Source organism: Sphaerodactylus townsendi, linkage group LG02, assembly GCF_021028975.2.
Source record: "Sphaerodactylus townsendi isolate TG3544 linkage group LG02, MPM_Stown_v2.3, whole genome shotgun sequence".
NCBI lineage: Eukaryota > Metazoa > Chordata > Lepidosauria > Squamata > Sphaerodactylidae > Sphaerodactylus > Sphaerodactylus townsendi.
This window is the reverse complement of record NC_059426.1, coordinates 106,982,162-106,996,479: the sequence shown is the minus strand read 5'-3', so window position 1 is coordinate 106,996,479 and position 14,318 is coordinate 106,982,162. Positions and strand designations below refer to the sequence as shown.

The following is a 14,318-nucleotide window of genomic DNA, read 5'->3' as shown; positions in this document are numbered from 1 at the left end:
AAGGCATCTCAGCAGTAGGGGAATATAAGGGAATATAGATAATACAAATGTTTGAGTAAGCTTTAATTTTTTCTTCCTTCTTTATAATTGATCCAGCAAAAATGCCAACTAATGGTTTTATATTTCCAACTGGATGGCTTCCATGTTTTGCTTCTTCTTCCCAGTATGCCAACAGACAGTTTTATATTTCTAACTGGATGGCTTCCATGTTTTGCTTCTTCTTCCCAATATGCCAGAAGGCTAGCTTATGCCAGCTACCCGCCCAGTGTGCTCACTGAAATTTGCTAAGAACTCTGCACATAATACAGAAAGCGATGGCTTAGCATCATGGCTAGAAAGGTGTTGTCTCCTACCCTTTAACACATAGCCTGATGAAAAATACTGGAGATTGCAAAAGCTTGCACAATGTATTCTGTTGTTTTGATTGACCTTATTAAAAGGTATTACATTAATTTTGGTTTGGGATTTAGCAAAACAAACAAACAAATTCAATTCAGTCAGTCTGGTTACTTATCCCAACTGGCATATGCCTGGTACAATGGTTAAAGTTCGTTTCTGACAATGAGATCAACAAGAATGTGCCAGGTATTGTTTACTGTTCATAAAACACTTGTAACTGAAATGACACCACTGCTCTTTTAATCAGCACTCAAGGCAGCGTGCCTTTTTTACCTAACAAGAAAAAGTATGACACTTCTGTTCTGTATGAAAAAATACTACTTGATGTGAATGATTCATCAGACATCCATCATTTCCTCATTTTCATCTCTAATCTTCCTTCATGTTAGAATCTTTGTAAGTTCCTAAAACAGAATTCAGAGGATTCATGAAGAACAGCATTCCTAAACCCAAATAATCAAGAATTATGCTTTCAGAATTAACGAAGGGATAATGCAAGTAATCACCAGAAGTAGTATTTATAGATTAGAGACGGGGGGGGGGGAGGGGGGGTTGGCAGAACTACAAAGCATTTTTGATCTTCAAGTTGTTGGATGCTAAATAATCAAACACTGCTCATCTATTGTTTGAGATAATTAATGCCCACGTTCAGAACTCCAGCTTCTTACTGAGGTGCAAGGGGAAAAGGAGAGGATCTGCTCAGATAGGATATCAGAATTTTGGTGCAGATGAGGTTATTTTGTTATTGTGCCAAGTTATTTTGGACTTCTCTCAATATGACAAATTGTATAGCTGGTTTCAGACATAAAACTCACTGGTTAATAAATTCCTTCCATTAACTAAAAAGAAAAGTGGAAGTTATGCAATGGTAATGCTACCCAGAGAGCAACAAGCCAACTGGAGATGAACAGAACACTTTATGACACAGATGGTCCAGCTGATATATTCATGGTTGCAACCCAATCAGAATCCTATGGCCAGTTGCGCAACTGCATATTAAGGCACCAGCACTGTAACTTCACCACTGCTGTTCCTACCCATAACACCTGGTACAGACTGCCTATGTCCCTTGCATAGTCATAACATCAGAGTTGCAAAACTGTGTTGAAGCACTGTGTCTATAAATGTGCTATTGCAGGGGTTCTCAATGGGGACTATGGTGCCCACCAACATATTTTCTGGTGCCCACCAGGTGTTTTTAGAAACTGGGTGGGGCCAGGTAGGGCTTCTGCCCAGCAAGGCTTGACTACTGAAGATTCGATTGGCTGTACAGATTTTTTTTAAATGTTGCTTTGGCAGCAGCTGCCACCATGCACAAAGCTCTTCACTGTGTTACTGACGTTAAACGGTGGCAATCATTTTGTGACTCATTCTTCCTCCTCCAGCAGCTGTTTAGTAGCGACCATTTTGTAGCTGTGTCCACCATGCTGTGTCAGAATTCCAAATGTGGTCACAGGCTCAAAATGGTTGGGAGACTTCTGTTCTATTTGAGTCCTATTTGGCATTAAGTCACACTGTGTTGAATAACATTTATAGACTGTGCACAGGATTGCACTTTCTTATACATGTTTTAACAATAGAGGGGTCTGGCTTATTTCTAAAAATGGAAGGTCCTAGTTTACTGAAACTTTAACTTGTTACTAACAGGAGTGATGTTTGTGTTCATTGTGTTGTAATAAACAGTGTGTGATGTTTTTATTGTTTGTGTTGAAAAAAACAGAAAGGTGACAGTAAGCAGGAGTTAATAAATATTTCACTATTCAGACATCAGGACTCTTCAAGTTTGCTGTAGGGCCCTATACCAGCAGTGGCTGAGAATTCTTTATATGCTTTCTTTTAAGAGTATAAGCATAAAACTGTGCTCCACACAGTATCTCTATTATACAGGTTTTATATACGGACCACTATTTCAGATGTGACTCCTTCCATGTGTGAATTCTAAGGCAATATATTAAGCTGATTATGAGATACAGTATTATGTCATGCTTGTCTGAATCAGGTCATGTTCCTGTTATTCTGCATTTGATTAGTTACATTTTGTACCTGTGTTCCTGCCACAACTTGTATCTTAACCAACGTCCCAGTTCCAGAAATGCATCAGTCAACCTGAGAACATCTTAACCTCTACATTCCATGTATAGACAGGGAAAGCGTTGTTCATCAAAAGAGGGTAATAGCAACACGATGAACTGCAAGACGTATTACACCGTTTCTTTTCTATCTAGTTATTTTAAAGCCAAAACTGTCTTAATTCAAGCAGAGTTTGGCATGGACTCTTTGTTTCCCTCACTTTAAATTATATTTTGGAGATATGCATATTATGCAGGCAGAAAACTTGTACTTGGAGACTGTGAGGCTTTCCTTGTCTTTTTGAACTTGCCACTAAGTTGTATGACTATATATGTATTCTCCTTGCCTTTTTAAACATTATGAAAAAGGGGCATTTTATGCAAGCTATGACAGTTCTACAAACATTTTGCTCATAACCACTTCAAAATCAGGAACTGAAGAAAATGGAAAACAAAGGCAATTGTGAAAATGCTTGGCAATGCCTAGAATAATTAATGTTGTTTACAATTTTTGCTGTGGAAAAATATTTTAAAGGTCTTCAGAGAATAACTAAGCTCTAGTTAAGTTTCCATTTTCAGGAACATCAACTGGTTCCCACCCCAGCCAATTCTAATCAAAATAGAGACAAAAGAAGGACAGATGGAGAGACAATGGACAATTACTCCCTAGTGAGAGAGGCAGGCTATTAACTCAGAGTCAATCTGTGTAAGGTACGTAGATTGTTAACAGAATCCCAGCAGAACCTGGAATTACAAATGGGACCCATGTATTACTGATGCAAAGAGACATTCAGTGAGTCCAGGACTCCCATACCTTAAGGCTGCAGTGTTTAAAAGATGCCTGAAGTTTTTCTTGAGAATTATTACTATTAGTAGTAATAATCTGCACTATAATGAAGAGAAGGAACAAAAGTTCAAGTACAGTTGTTGTCCAACTATTTTAAATCTACTAAAATGGGCTACATTATGATAACGCTGAAAAACAACATACAAGAATGTAATAAAAGGTACAATAATAGTACACAAAATTTGACCTTGTTTCATTGAACCCTTTTGCTGGGCTTTGTTGCTGGTGGAAAATCTACCCAACAAGAAAGCATATTAACCTCCACCCCCCCCCCAAAAAAAAAACCCTCAATATTTGTGGTGCCTGTGCAAATGTTTGTCTATTCAAAAGTGAGGTACTGAGATATTAACATTGAAGATGCAATTAAAAATTCTAGTGAGGAAGCAGGTATCATCCTAAACGACCTAACCAGTTAAAGAAGCAGTTTTAAAGTTATCAAAATGCTTGAGGAGCACTTGCCAACTGCTTTCTCCCTTTCAATTCAGCTTATCTTAAGTTTACATAAGGGTGGTCAGGTTGCAACTGACCCAGCAAGGGCCTTTCAAGGCAAGTCAGAAAAAGAGGTGGTTTGCCATTGCCATCTTCTGCAAAGTCTTCCTTGGCGGTCTCCCGTCCAAGTACCAACCCTGTTTAGCTTCCATCACACTAGATTTGGGCTACACTATGCAACCTTCCCTCCCACCTCAGTGGACAAGTTACTTATTTTTCAGGACAATCTGAACATCAGTTCTACAAGGGAACACATGAACTCTGAAGTCTCTAGAGGAAAATTCATAACAAAGGCATCTAAATCAACTAAAAGGCTGAAACAGACCAAAGAAAATAAAATGTTAAAAGGCAGGCAGTTTAGTGTCCTGCTGCATAATTCTTATACTGAAGTACCGAGTTTTTAACCCTGTTGAAGAATGGAATAATGCACTGTGTTTCACACACTTGTGTCCATTGATGAGCATGAACATTTTATGAAAAGCATGCATGGATTATCATGTCTTTCTGACCATCTATTCAGGATTATCTACATGAATCTTGTATGAAGGATATCGGGTATATGAATTCTGTAAGGGGCAACACACCTTAATATGTTTTTCAAAGCATTCTCTTCATGCCCTGCTAGTCATAAGGCTGGATCTCAACAGCAGTCGTAGGAATTAACAACAGTTAAGACAAAAAAAGTCATTCCTTCCGAAGCTAATATAAAGCACAACCAGAGGACCTGACCAATTTACCAGAATGCAAGAGCATGGCTTTGGAGGACTTTGAGAAAGTTTGTGAAGATCTATTAAGCAACAGGAAGACAGAGAAGAATACTAATACCTGCATTGCACTGCCTGGAAAGAACTAGTTAAAAATGCATTGAGAAGTATCTGATCTCAGCAACCACCTATCTTTCCACTGGGAAAAAACCCCATGGATAGCATAAATGATTAGTATTGTGTAAACCTGATGAGTGAGCATCAAGTCTCATGCATTACTATCTAATTTTACATAACAAACCAGGAAGATAAGCCTGTCATGAACAATTTCTGACATTTCCAGGAACTGTGAATAAATTGAATCTGCATCTCAAATCACTGAAAGATAATCGGCTGAATCATGCTTAAGAATTTGGACACCACATGAAACAAAGTTCATCCTATCCCTGCCATCTTGCTGTCAAGGAGGCCTATTCATCTCTAGGTCTTGCATCAAAATTCTGTAGCCATCCCTTGCCTACACAGTGCCATGTAAACCACAGAGTTTTTATTTTATTTTCCTGTTTATTATTTTTAAAAGAAGACCCTTTCTAACATTATTATTTATGTCTCTTTTGGAGCCACTTCCTAGCCCCAAGAACTAATAATAACTCATAACAAAATAACTCATAACAAAAATTGTAGGAGTTTCAATAAAATGGAAGAGCAACAAGCTATTAGATACCAGCAAATACAGTTAAGCACCTCTACATAGAAGGTTCTGGACCATTTTCAGTCTCCACAGAAATATCAAGAGCTGGAATCCACCCCAAAACAGCATCACTTTCAATGTTGTTTTCACTGGAGACCTCAGATTCTCCCTTTAAGGTGGATTTAAAGGGAGAATTTGGGCTCTCTAGTTTAAACACCATTGAAAGTGATGCAATTTGGGGGTGGATTCCAGCATCACAGCGGCTGCCCGTTTGGGGGGGGGGGGCTCAGATTTTGCACTGGGCTCCATTTTCCCTAGCTATGCCTCTGCCTGGAGGGGAGGGCAGAAGGGACTGCCAGCTGGGAGTCCAGCCAGTGGAGGTGGGGGCGGGGCAGGGGAGTCTGCCATCCCCGGACGGAGAGTTGCTTTTATAAGCACTGAGGTTAGGGGTGGGGTTTGGGGAAGCGTGGCCCCACCACCGAACCCACCCCATAAAAAATCTATACCTACGTCACTGTCCAGTTGTCTTAATCTATTTCAGTGTATTATCAAAGGCTTTCACGGCTGGATTCAACTAGTTGTTGTGGGTTTTACGGGCTATGTGGTCATGGTCTGGTAGATCTTGTTCCTAACGTTTCACCTGCATCTGTGGCTGGCATCTTCAGAGGTGTATCACAGAGAGAAGTCTGGACACAGTGTGTAACAGACTTCTCTCTGTGATACACCTCTGAAGATGCCAGCCACAGATGCAGGTGAAACATTAGGAGCAAGATCTACCAGACCACAGCCACACAGCCCGTAAAACCCACAGCAACCAGTTAATCTATTTCCTTTGTTCCTCATTGCAGAAACTTCCTAATTGAGCTTAACAAAAAAGCTGAAAATATGCCCCAAGAATATGGTAGAAAAGTCCAAGCTTATTAGAAATAATAAGCATGTGCAGTAGCCACCTGATAATTCATTTGACTGGCAATCTGGAAATCATAAGCATTAGGAATGCCAAGTTTGCACTATTAGAACATGCCTTTCCTCCTACAGAGGAAAGTATAAGCCTATGAAAAATAAGGCCCATTGGGAGGCAAGGAAGAAGTAGAACAATCCATTCAGCCTGTCAGCCTGCACCAAATTCAATGTCAAAACAGTGGAAGTCACATTGATAGACTTCATAAGGATTGCATCAGGCATTGTCCAAATGAATTCCCTTTTCCCCACTACAGTACTGCAGGCAAATGTATAAAAAGAATCGTACCAGAAAATAAACACAACGAAGTCTAGCATATACTGAAATAACCTTCCAGTGAAAGGACTGGAGAGATGCACAGAGAAGAAAAATACGCTGTCAAGTTTGTTATATTTATAATGGTTATTCCTTTGGCAATAGCTAAAAACAACAAAACATTTGTATGGGAAACAAACTAAAAGTTTCTTACTTCAGGGAATAGTGTGAAAGTTACCCTGTATTTATACCAGGAACTAGTTAGCAGGTTAAATATTCATACCAGGAAAGTAACTCTTTGAATCCAACATAACAACTAATATGCATTACTTAATAATTTTGAACATTTACATCCCATTTTCTATTAAAAATGAACACGGCAGCTCACCATAATACTAAAACATAGATATTATAATAGATTTTTAAAAAGTAAAACCAAGGTAAAATTCTATTTTTCTTAATTTTATAAAAGTTAAGTTCCCAGGTAAAGGTGTTTCAAAAGTCAAGGTGTGCCTGTCGAGAAAGCTTTTGTGTGGGTCTCCACCAAACATATATTTGTATTTGTGAATTTCCAAAGCGCTGTCTCCTCAGACAACATCAGAGTTTGAAGGCAGTCTTTCTGGTACTAAAATGTTTACGGCTTTAGTAATCAAAACTAGCACTTTTGCTTCTAGTTTTTTTCCCCTGGCCTCAGTACAATGTAGTTAGTACACAAATGGTAGTATTGTTCATTGTGGCAACCTCCCATAGCATTCATGCTGCCACAGTCTTGAGTTGAAGTTTCTAAACCATCTTCCGAAGCAGACCTGCGAACAGTACAAATCATCTTTCACAGCAGACCCATGTGCAGTATGTTACAGTAATCCAGACTGGATGCTACCAATGCATGTATGACTGTGATCAGATCCCCCTCCTCCAGGAACATCTACAACTGGAGAATCAGCCTAACTGGTAAAGGTACTCTCCTAACTACAATAGTGACGTGAATATCAAGTGTCAGTGAAAAGTTTAGGAACATCCTCAGATTGTGAGCTGGCTCTTCTAAGGGGAAAACAACTTCCTCCAGATGTATTCCTAGATCAGTTTTAGTCCCAATCTACAGCACTTCTGTTTTGTTTGGATTAAGTTTCAGGCTGTTTCCGCACGGGCGGAATACAGCGTCCCAGGGACGCTAAAAACAGCGTCCCTGGGGAGGGGTTCACACGGCCGCCGCCGCATCGCAGCAGCAGCGGCCTCACAACCATGCGAATGGCAACGGCTGGAAGGCGCCATCCCCCCCTTTCCCGAACGCCTTACCGTCCCTCCGACCTTCTGGCGCGTCGCCCAGGCCACTGAAACTGAGGTTTTGATAAGATGAATCGCCTAATACGCTATCCTTATGAAAATCCATGCCAATTAAAAAGACACCCAATCCTTGATTGTCAGTCTTTGGTTTCAGTGTAAGTGATCTGACATGTAGGTTTCTGTAGCTTGGGGACTAAAAACCCAGAATTCCTGTGCCTGTTTCATAAAGCACACAGTGTCTCAGTACTTTATTGAAAGTGTTAAAACTTCCCACCTCCAATGTCATTATACACAAAACATGGGGGAGAGGGCAGGGGAGGACAAAGGATGTGATCTTACCTGGATTCTTCATCTGTGCTCTGCAGAAGAAGAGGGGAAAAAGAAAACATAGTTAGCAGCACTGTGAACACTGATTTTCATGCTTCGACTAGTGTGAATAAGTAATACATGACAGGCACATTCAGGGCTTGCTGTCTAATGACGAAAGAGAGCTTTTACTTGGCTAATGGAGGTCATCATCATTACATCTCAAGCTGCAGGCTGCACTTGACCAAGAGGGCACAAGGAACAGCACATTTATTATTACTATTACTGCCTCAAGCCCAGTCTCCCTCCAAAAGTGATCATGTCAGCCCTTACCAGTTAAGTACACTTCAGTCCTTCACACCAGATTTTCAGGTCATTCTGGCTAAACCAGAATGGCTTTAAGATGCAATTTGTTGAAGATAACACCTCCCATTCCCTACCATAATGACAGGTTGATCATACCTTTCTAGTGACAGAGTGGCAGATGGTGCATAATTGCATCAGGCCCTAATGGTACTGAGCATTTCATATTATGGTTGTCTGTATGCTGTGGTGCCTAAATGACAAATGCTTGCAATCCTGAATGCATTGGGCTGGATCTTCATTTCTTTCACGAAGTATGGGAGTTTATGAAGAAATACAAGAGTTAAAATACTGCGATAAAGAAAGACACTACCCAAGCACTCGTTAAAATTCCTCAATCCGTGTAGAGCATTAAGGACATTTTATACCACACTGGGAGAAAGGAAAGGGCACTGCAATAATGAGTTCTATGTAAATACCACTGTGGAGCTTTTCAAGTAACATTTTCTCTTCCACAGATAAAAGGGCAACATTAAGCAAGCTTTGACATCTGCTTGCTTTGAAAGTCTGATAAGGAGAAGATAGAACACTAAAATTTAATAAGATTTATTCAACGAGACAACTCAGCATCTCTGTGACATTATTAAACAATTATGTGTTTTAACTTCACCAACAGATACTTTCTATTTGCATTGTATAAACAGTTGGTGCTTCAAAACAAGTTTGAACATTACATGGGCAGCCCCTGGCAAACAGGCAACACAAAACCTATAGCTAAATGGCAGAGCACATGCTTTTCATGTGGAAGGTCCTGACAATCCCTGACTACTCCTGCAAAAGAATGAAATCTCAGAGAAGTGCTACCAGTCACAGGGCCCAATAAAGGACTAAATAGATCAGTGGTGTGAATCTACATAAGGCAGCTTCCTACTGCAAGTAAATAAACTGGCATCTCTTCCCATTAAGTAAATAGAACCCTGTCAAAAGAAGCATATCACACTCTCTCCTTCCCTTGAAAATCTATTGTACAAAACAACAACAACAAAAGGGATGACCGTATCAAACAAGGTAGCTAAACATGCACAAGCATGTTATCTAAGCATATTGAGAAGTTTTCAAACATGGTGCATCCATATTAATTGAGAATTCAAAGTATTTATAGATTTTAAATTTCCTGTATGAATTATTTTTGTTACCTCATTTCTCATATGTTCCTTTGTTCCTCTCGCTCTTTCCTCAGTTCCAACTACACATAAAGCTAGTCTTCTGTTTCGTTGTGGTTTTTCAATATTATATATTAAAAGTTCAGCCAGAAGGAAGTACAACTTCCCCAACACATAACTTACGGAATTCCCTATATTAGACTTGATACAATTTGCTTAAATGGCTTTTTAAAATGATTAGGCAAAGTAATTGAGACTAGATCTATTAGTGGCTTTCATCCTGCAAAGCTAAATAGAACACAGACAATATATGGCTTTGGTCTCCTGAAGGACTGTGACAAATGAAGGGGGAGATAATTTCCATTGATTCTCCTGTCCTGCTCTGACTCCATCATGCTGATCCTGGGGCTTCCCCCGTCCCTGAGGAGTAGAATTTGGAGGCTGCAGCTGAACAGGGGAAGTGTGGAAAGTCATGCTCTATGGACAAAAATTGTTCTATCAATATAAATTACAAGTAGATCCAAATTTCTAAGTGAAATGCAGATACTGGGGAAAAACTGTCAGGAAAAAGACATCATTTCCATAACCTACTGGCAAGTGTCCAGAGGCATCTAAATGCAAAGGAAAACCTGATCTAGAAGGACTATTTGACACAGAAAACCCTTCTTACATACTTCTAGCTTTAAACTTTATACACTGAATGACAGGTATAAAAGCTACATAGTATTCAATTCTCCTATCCTACGAACACTCATAGTGGCTCTCTGAACTCTGAACATCCAAAGGACAAGACCTTTTAGAGAGTGTGCTAGCAGGCTAATATAGGGGCTCATTAATATAAACATTCTTCCTAATGCTCCACCGCATGTCTGCACTTGATACAATTACAAAGGGCAAGATTCCTGCAGCTTCAAAAAGAATTGGCTGGGGATTCTTTGTTTCGGGGCATGTTCAACATTATTACCCACCACCCTGTTTGGGGCAGGCATTACCCATCAGCTGACTTTTTGTTTGCATCCAGGGAGTTTTCTATCACACGCGCATGCTTCAATTTTTCATATAATCTTTAATTGTTATCTTTAATCAATAGAGCAGTCTATCAGTCTATTGACAGATGGATAAATCGACATAAATAAGTGACCTATTAAAGAAAAGTCTTGAATATGGCATTTGTACACTTTGCATGAACACTGATTGTCTTTTATGGTGGAAAGTGAGGGGGGAATAATGGCGGTATGCAAACTGCAAAAGGACAATGAGAACTGCTGTTTCCTAAGTTCACAAGTTCGCGATCATCCATCTCCTCATGTGCTGTAAACCCCAGAGTCAACATCGACAGGGTTTTCCTGGTGTGGTCTGGAATCACTGATGGCTTGTGTACATAACTGCGAGGCTTGAGACATCCTAGCTTGTTGATAAAATGCAGGGGGAAATCGGGCATTTGGACTGATTGACTTGTCTTATTATTTTTACATTTTTTAGTATTAGTGTCAACTTATTTATTGATCGATATGGTTATTATTATTTTTAAATCTAGAGCTTTAAAGATATGCAGGAGTAGGAAGTCCACAAACAATAGAAATGATACAGCAGGACAAGAAGTGGAAAGTAATCGGCAACAGGAAGGAGGGTGAAGGGAAAGCATGCAAAGCAGTGTGAGGGAGTAGGGGGGTAAAAATAGGCAGGCTGGCTGTGGGCAGAGGGAAGAGGTTCAGGGCAAAGTTGTGCCCATTGTTAAATCCGTCCTGCTCTGGAAACAAAGCAAAATTAGAATTGAGTTATAAGTAGATTTGTGGAAAGTGAAAGTGGGGCTAGAGGAAATATGTTCGTACAAAAAATCTTGCCACAGTGGACATTTGCCTCCACCACGCAATAAACACCACATAGTCAGCCATACAGTAAAACCTCATCCCTTACCAGGATGATGCAGAAGCCAGGCAACCATGAAATGAGAGAATACTTATTCCTGCAATACTCTTTTTGTCTATATGGGTCCTAAGTTATGACATACAAATGTGTGGGTGAGAGCAGAGCCATGAAGAGCTAGCAACTGTGACATATGTTCACTTTTTGAGCTCTGCACTGACAAATGGGGGTCAGAATCAAGAAAAAACACAGTAGGGGTCAATTTGATTTATTTTTACTGTTTTTCCTTTCAAAATGGCAGGTGAAAGGCTCCAGACTCCAACAACAGCTTCACTACATCAGCACAAAGAAGCAACTGTGATTTTTCAGGCACAAACATGGACAAGGCTGGCTCAGTTATTTTCAATGGCAATGGTGGTTAGTGGATTGGCCAGCTGCCTTTTTAAAACTACAGCACCTGCCTCTGAGAATCTTATGCCTCTAGAAGCTTTTCTCTATTCCTCTACACAGAGTAGTTGCATTTGGGCAGATGGAGATAAGGCAACAGCCAGAGTACATATGGGCTGTACACTGACAAAGCCAGTGTAAAGAAGGGATATGTGTGTTGTGTGATAAAAAGAGACGGAAATTCCTTGTAGAGGATCTGGATAATTAATTATTTGGATGGGGGTATTAATGGAATAATGGAAAGAATAGGAATAGCACATAGATGGGAAATTCACTCATTTGCATTCTATTGTATTAGGCTGTTTTTTCTGGAGACCATGAGAGAGTTTCAGGGGGAAACTAGCTTGTATTTCATATATTACAGCAAAGCTTTTGACTGTGTAGATCATGAAAAGCTAAAAGAAACGATGTGTCACAATATCTGATTGTTCTGATGAACAAGCTATACACTGGACAAGAAGCTACTGTTAGGACAGAATATGGAGAAACAGAACAGTTTCCAATTGGCAAAGATGTCAAACAAGGATTATTTTATCACTATCTCTTCAATCTGTATGTAGAACATATAAGGAAATTTGTAGAAGGAACATTAACAATTTGAAATATGCAAATGTTACCATATTACTGGCAAAAAAATCAGAAAACTAGAAATGACTACCGATGCAGGTTGAAGCAGGAAGTGCCAAAGTAAGATGACAGCAGAAAATCAAGAATTCAAAAGTAATTACTACTGACAAATTTCCCAACGTTGAGGCAGACAATTAATAATTTGAAATTGTTAAAGATTTTCTATTCCTTGGCTCAATGATCAATCAAAAGGGAGACTACAACCAAGAAATCAGGAAATTAAGACAAGGAAGAGCATAAAGGAAACAGAAAAGTTTAAGTGTAAGGATCTGTCGCTGTACCAAATTGAGGCTATCAATTGAGGTCACATTATGAGAAGATGAGAGGAACTGGAAAAGGCAATAATGCTAGGAAAAGTGGAAAGCAGAAGGAAAAAGAGGAAGACTCCGTCAATGAAGTCATGGCCTTCAATTTGCAATCAGCAAGGTAGTTAACAATAGGATGTTTGGGACATAATTAATTTATAGGTCAGAAGCATTTAACACAGAAACTTTCGGGAGATACAAGCTGTGACTTATCTTCATTCTTTCATTACTATATATACTGAACCTCATCGGTAACACTGAACCTCAGTTGCTTTCAGATCAGCCAGAGACAACATCCTAACTCCCTCTCTGGAGAAGAATGATATGGAATCATCACAGCACATCACTAGATAATAGTGAAAGTGGATAGTTCAGTGTTTAATATTTAAATGTAATTGGGGAAGGACTTGGAAGCTATCTTCCCAGTGACTTCCACAAAGAATTTTCTTTCTCAATAGTGACAGAAGAAAACAGAAAGCGAACAGAGAATCCCATGATACTGACAGTGAAAAGATTCCTGTGATCTAAAGATGAGATCAACAACCTTTCCATCCATCTATCAAAGTCTCTACAGTTCTTTCTGCAAGGCAAGTGAATCAAACAGTGTTGAAAAGACTCAACCTGTGCTCAGAGCAACAAAAAAAGTTACAATTTCAATGCATGTTCTTTCTCAGCCTAGTTTCTTTAAATCGTCACTGGTATCACTTTTAGAAAGCAACTGAAGTTTCACCCAGGTTAAATTTAGATCTTTGCTCAAGAAGTTAGAAGAAAGTATTGGAGTAAAAGTGTCCCTGATTTTCCAAGATCCATACAGTTAGCCCGCTGTTTGTTTCAGGAATAGTAATGCTGATCATTATTCACTTTTAAGCACATGTTTTCATCCCATCCACTATTCCAGCTGACTTCTGAAATGACCAAATATATTCACTCAGGATAAGATTACTGGTTTATCCTTCACAGATTTTGTTTTCTGCTGCTCAAAAATAACAAGGAACCACTGTAACATTTATGCCAAGTGTTGAAAACAGAATATTAGATTAAAAGAATCCTCAGTCTGAGCCCACAAGGTGATTTTGCTATTGTTATTTTTGTAATGGCTATGCATGACAACAAATCTTTCCCTGACCAGGGATCCTGCAAGCATGAATGAGTCTTTCCCTGTTCCCTGAACCTCACAACATATTGATTAGCAAATTGTTTTTTTTCCGTGGAGCTGAGTCAATTGTGTCTTGGATAAAGCAGGCTCCGCTCTTACATCAACAGCCTTCTCCATCATATTCCTGTAAAATTCTCCCACTTTTGTCATTCAGAAGTTATTGAGTCTAAATTAAAGGACTGTACCTCAGTGACAGAACACCTGCATGCAAAAGGCCAGCCATGTTAGGTCCATGACATCTTCAATCAGAAGCCAGGAGATGAGGTATGGCGACAGGGATGGTGGGGGGAAATGGCGCCTTCCAGCCGTTGGAAGACACTGCTTCCAAAAAACCTTGCTCAGGGACCGAGGTTCAGAAGCAGCGTCTTCGAGCCGCTCTGGGGTGGCAGAGGCTTATTTATTTATTTCTTGAATTTGTAGACCGCCCCATCCCCGGGGGGCTCTGG

The 14,318-nt window shown here is 39.7% G+C and overlaps 1 protein-coding gene across 1 annotated transcript in view; it reads right to left on the bottom strand.

The window, feature by feature from the left end:
• The window catches only part of TRIM44 (tripartite motif containing 44), a 93,339-nt gene that overhangs the window by 46,537 nt on the left and 32,484 nt on the right, over positions 1 to 14,318 (bottom strand). The window contains exon 4 of the mRNA XM_048485444.1: positions 8,039 to 8,058. Coding sequence (XP_048341401.1) covers positions 8,039 to 8,058 — 20 coding nt within the window. The remainder of the gene's footprint in view (positions 1 to 8,038; positions 8,059 to 14,318) is intronic.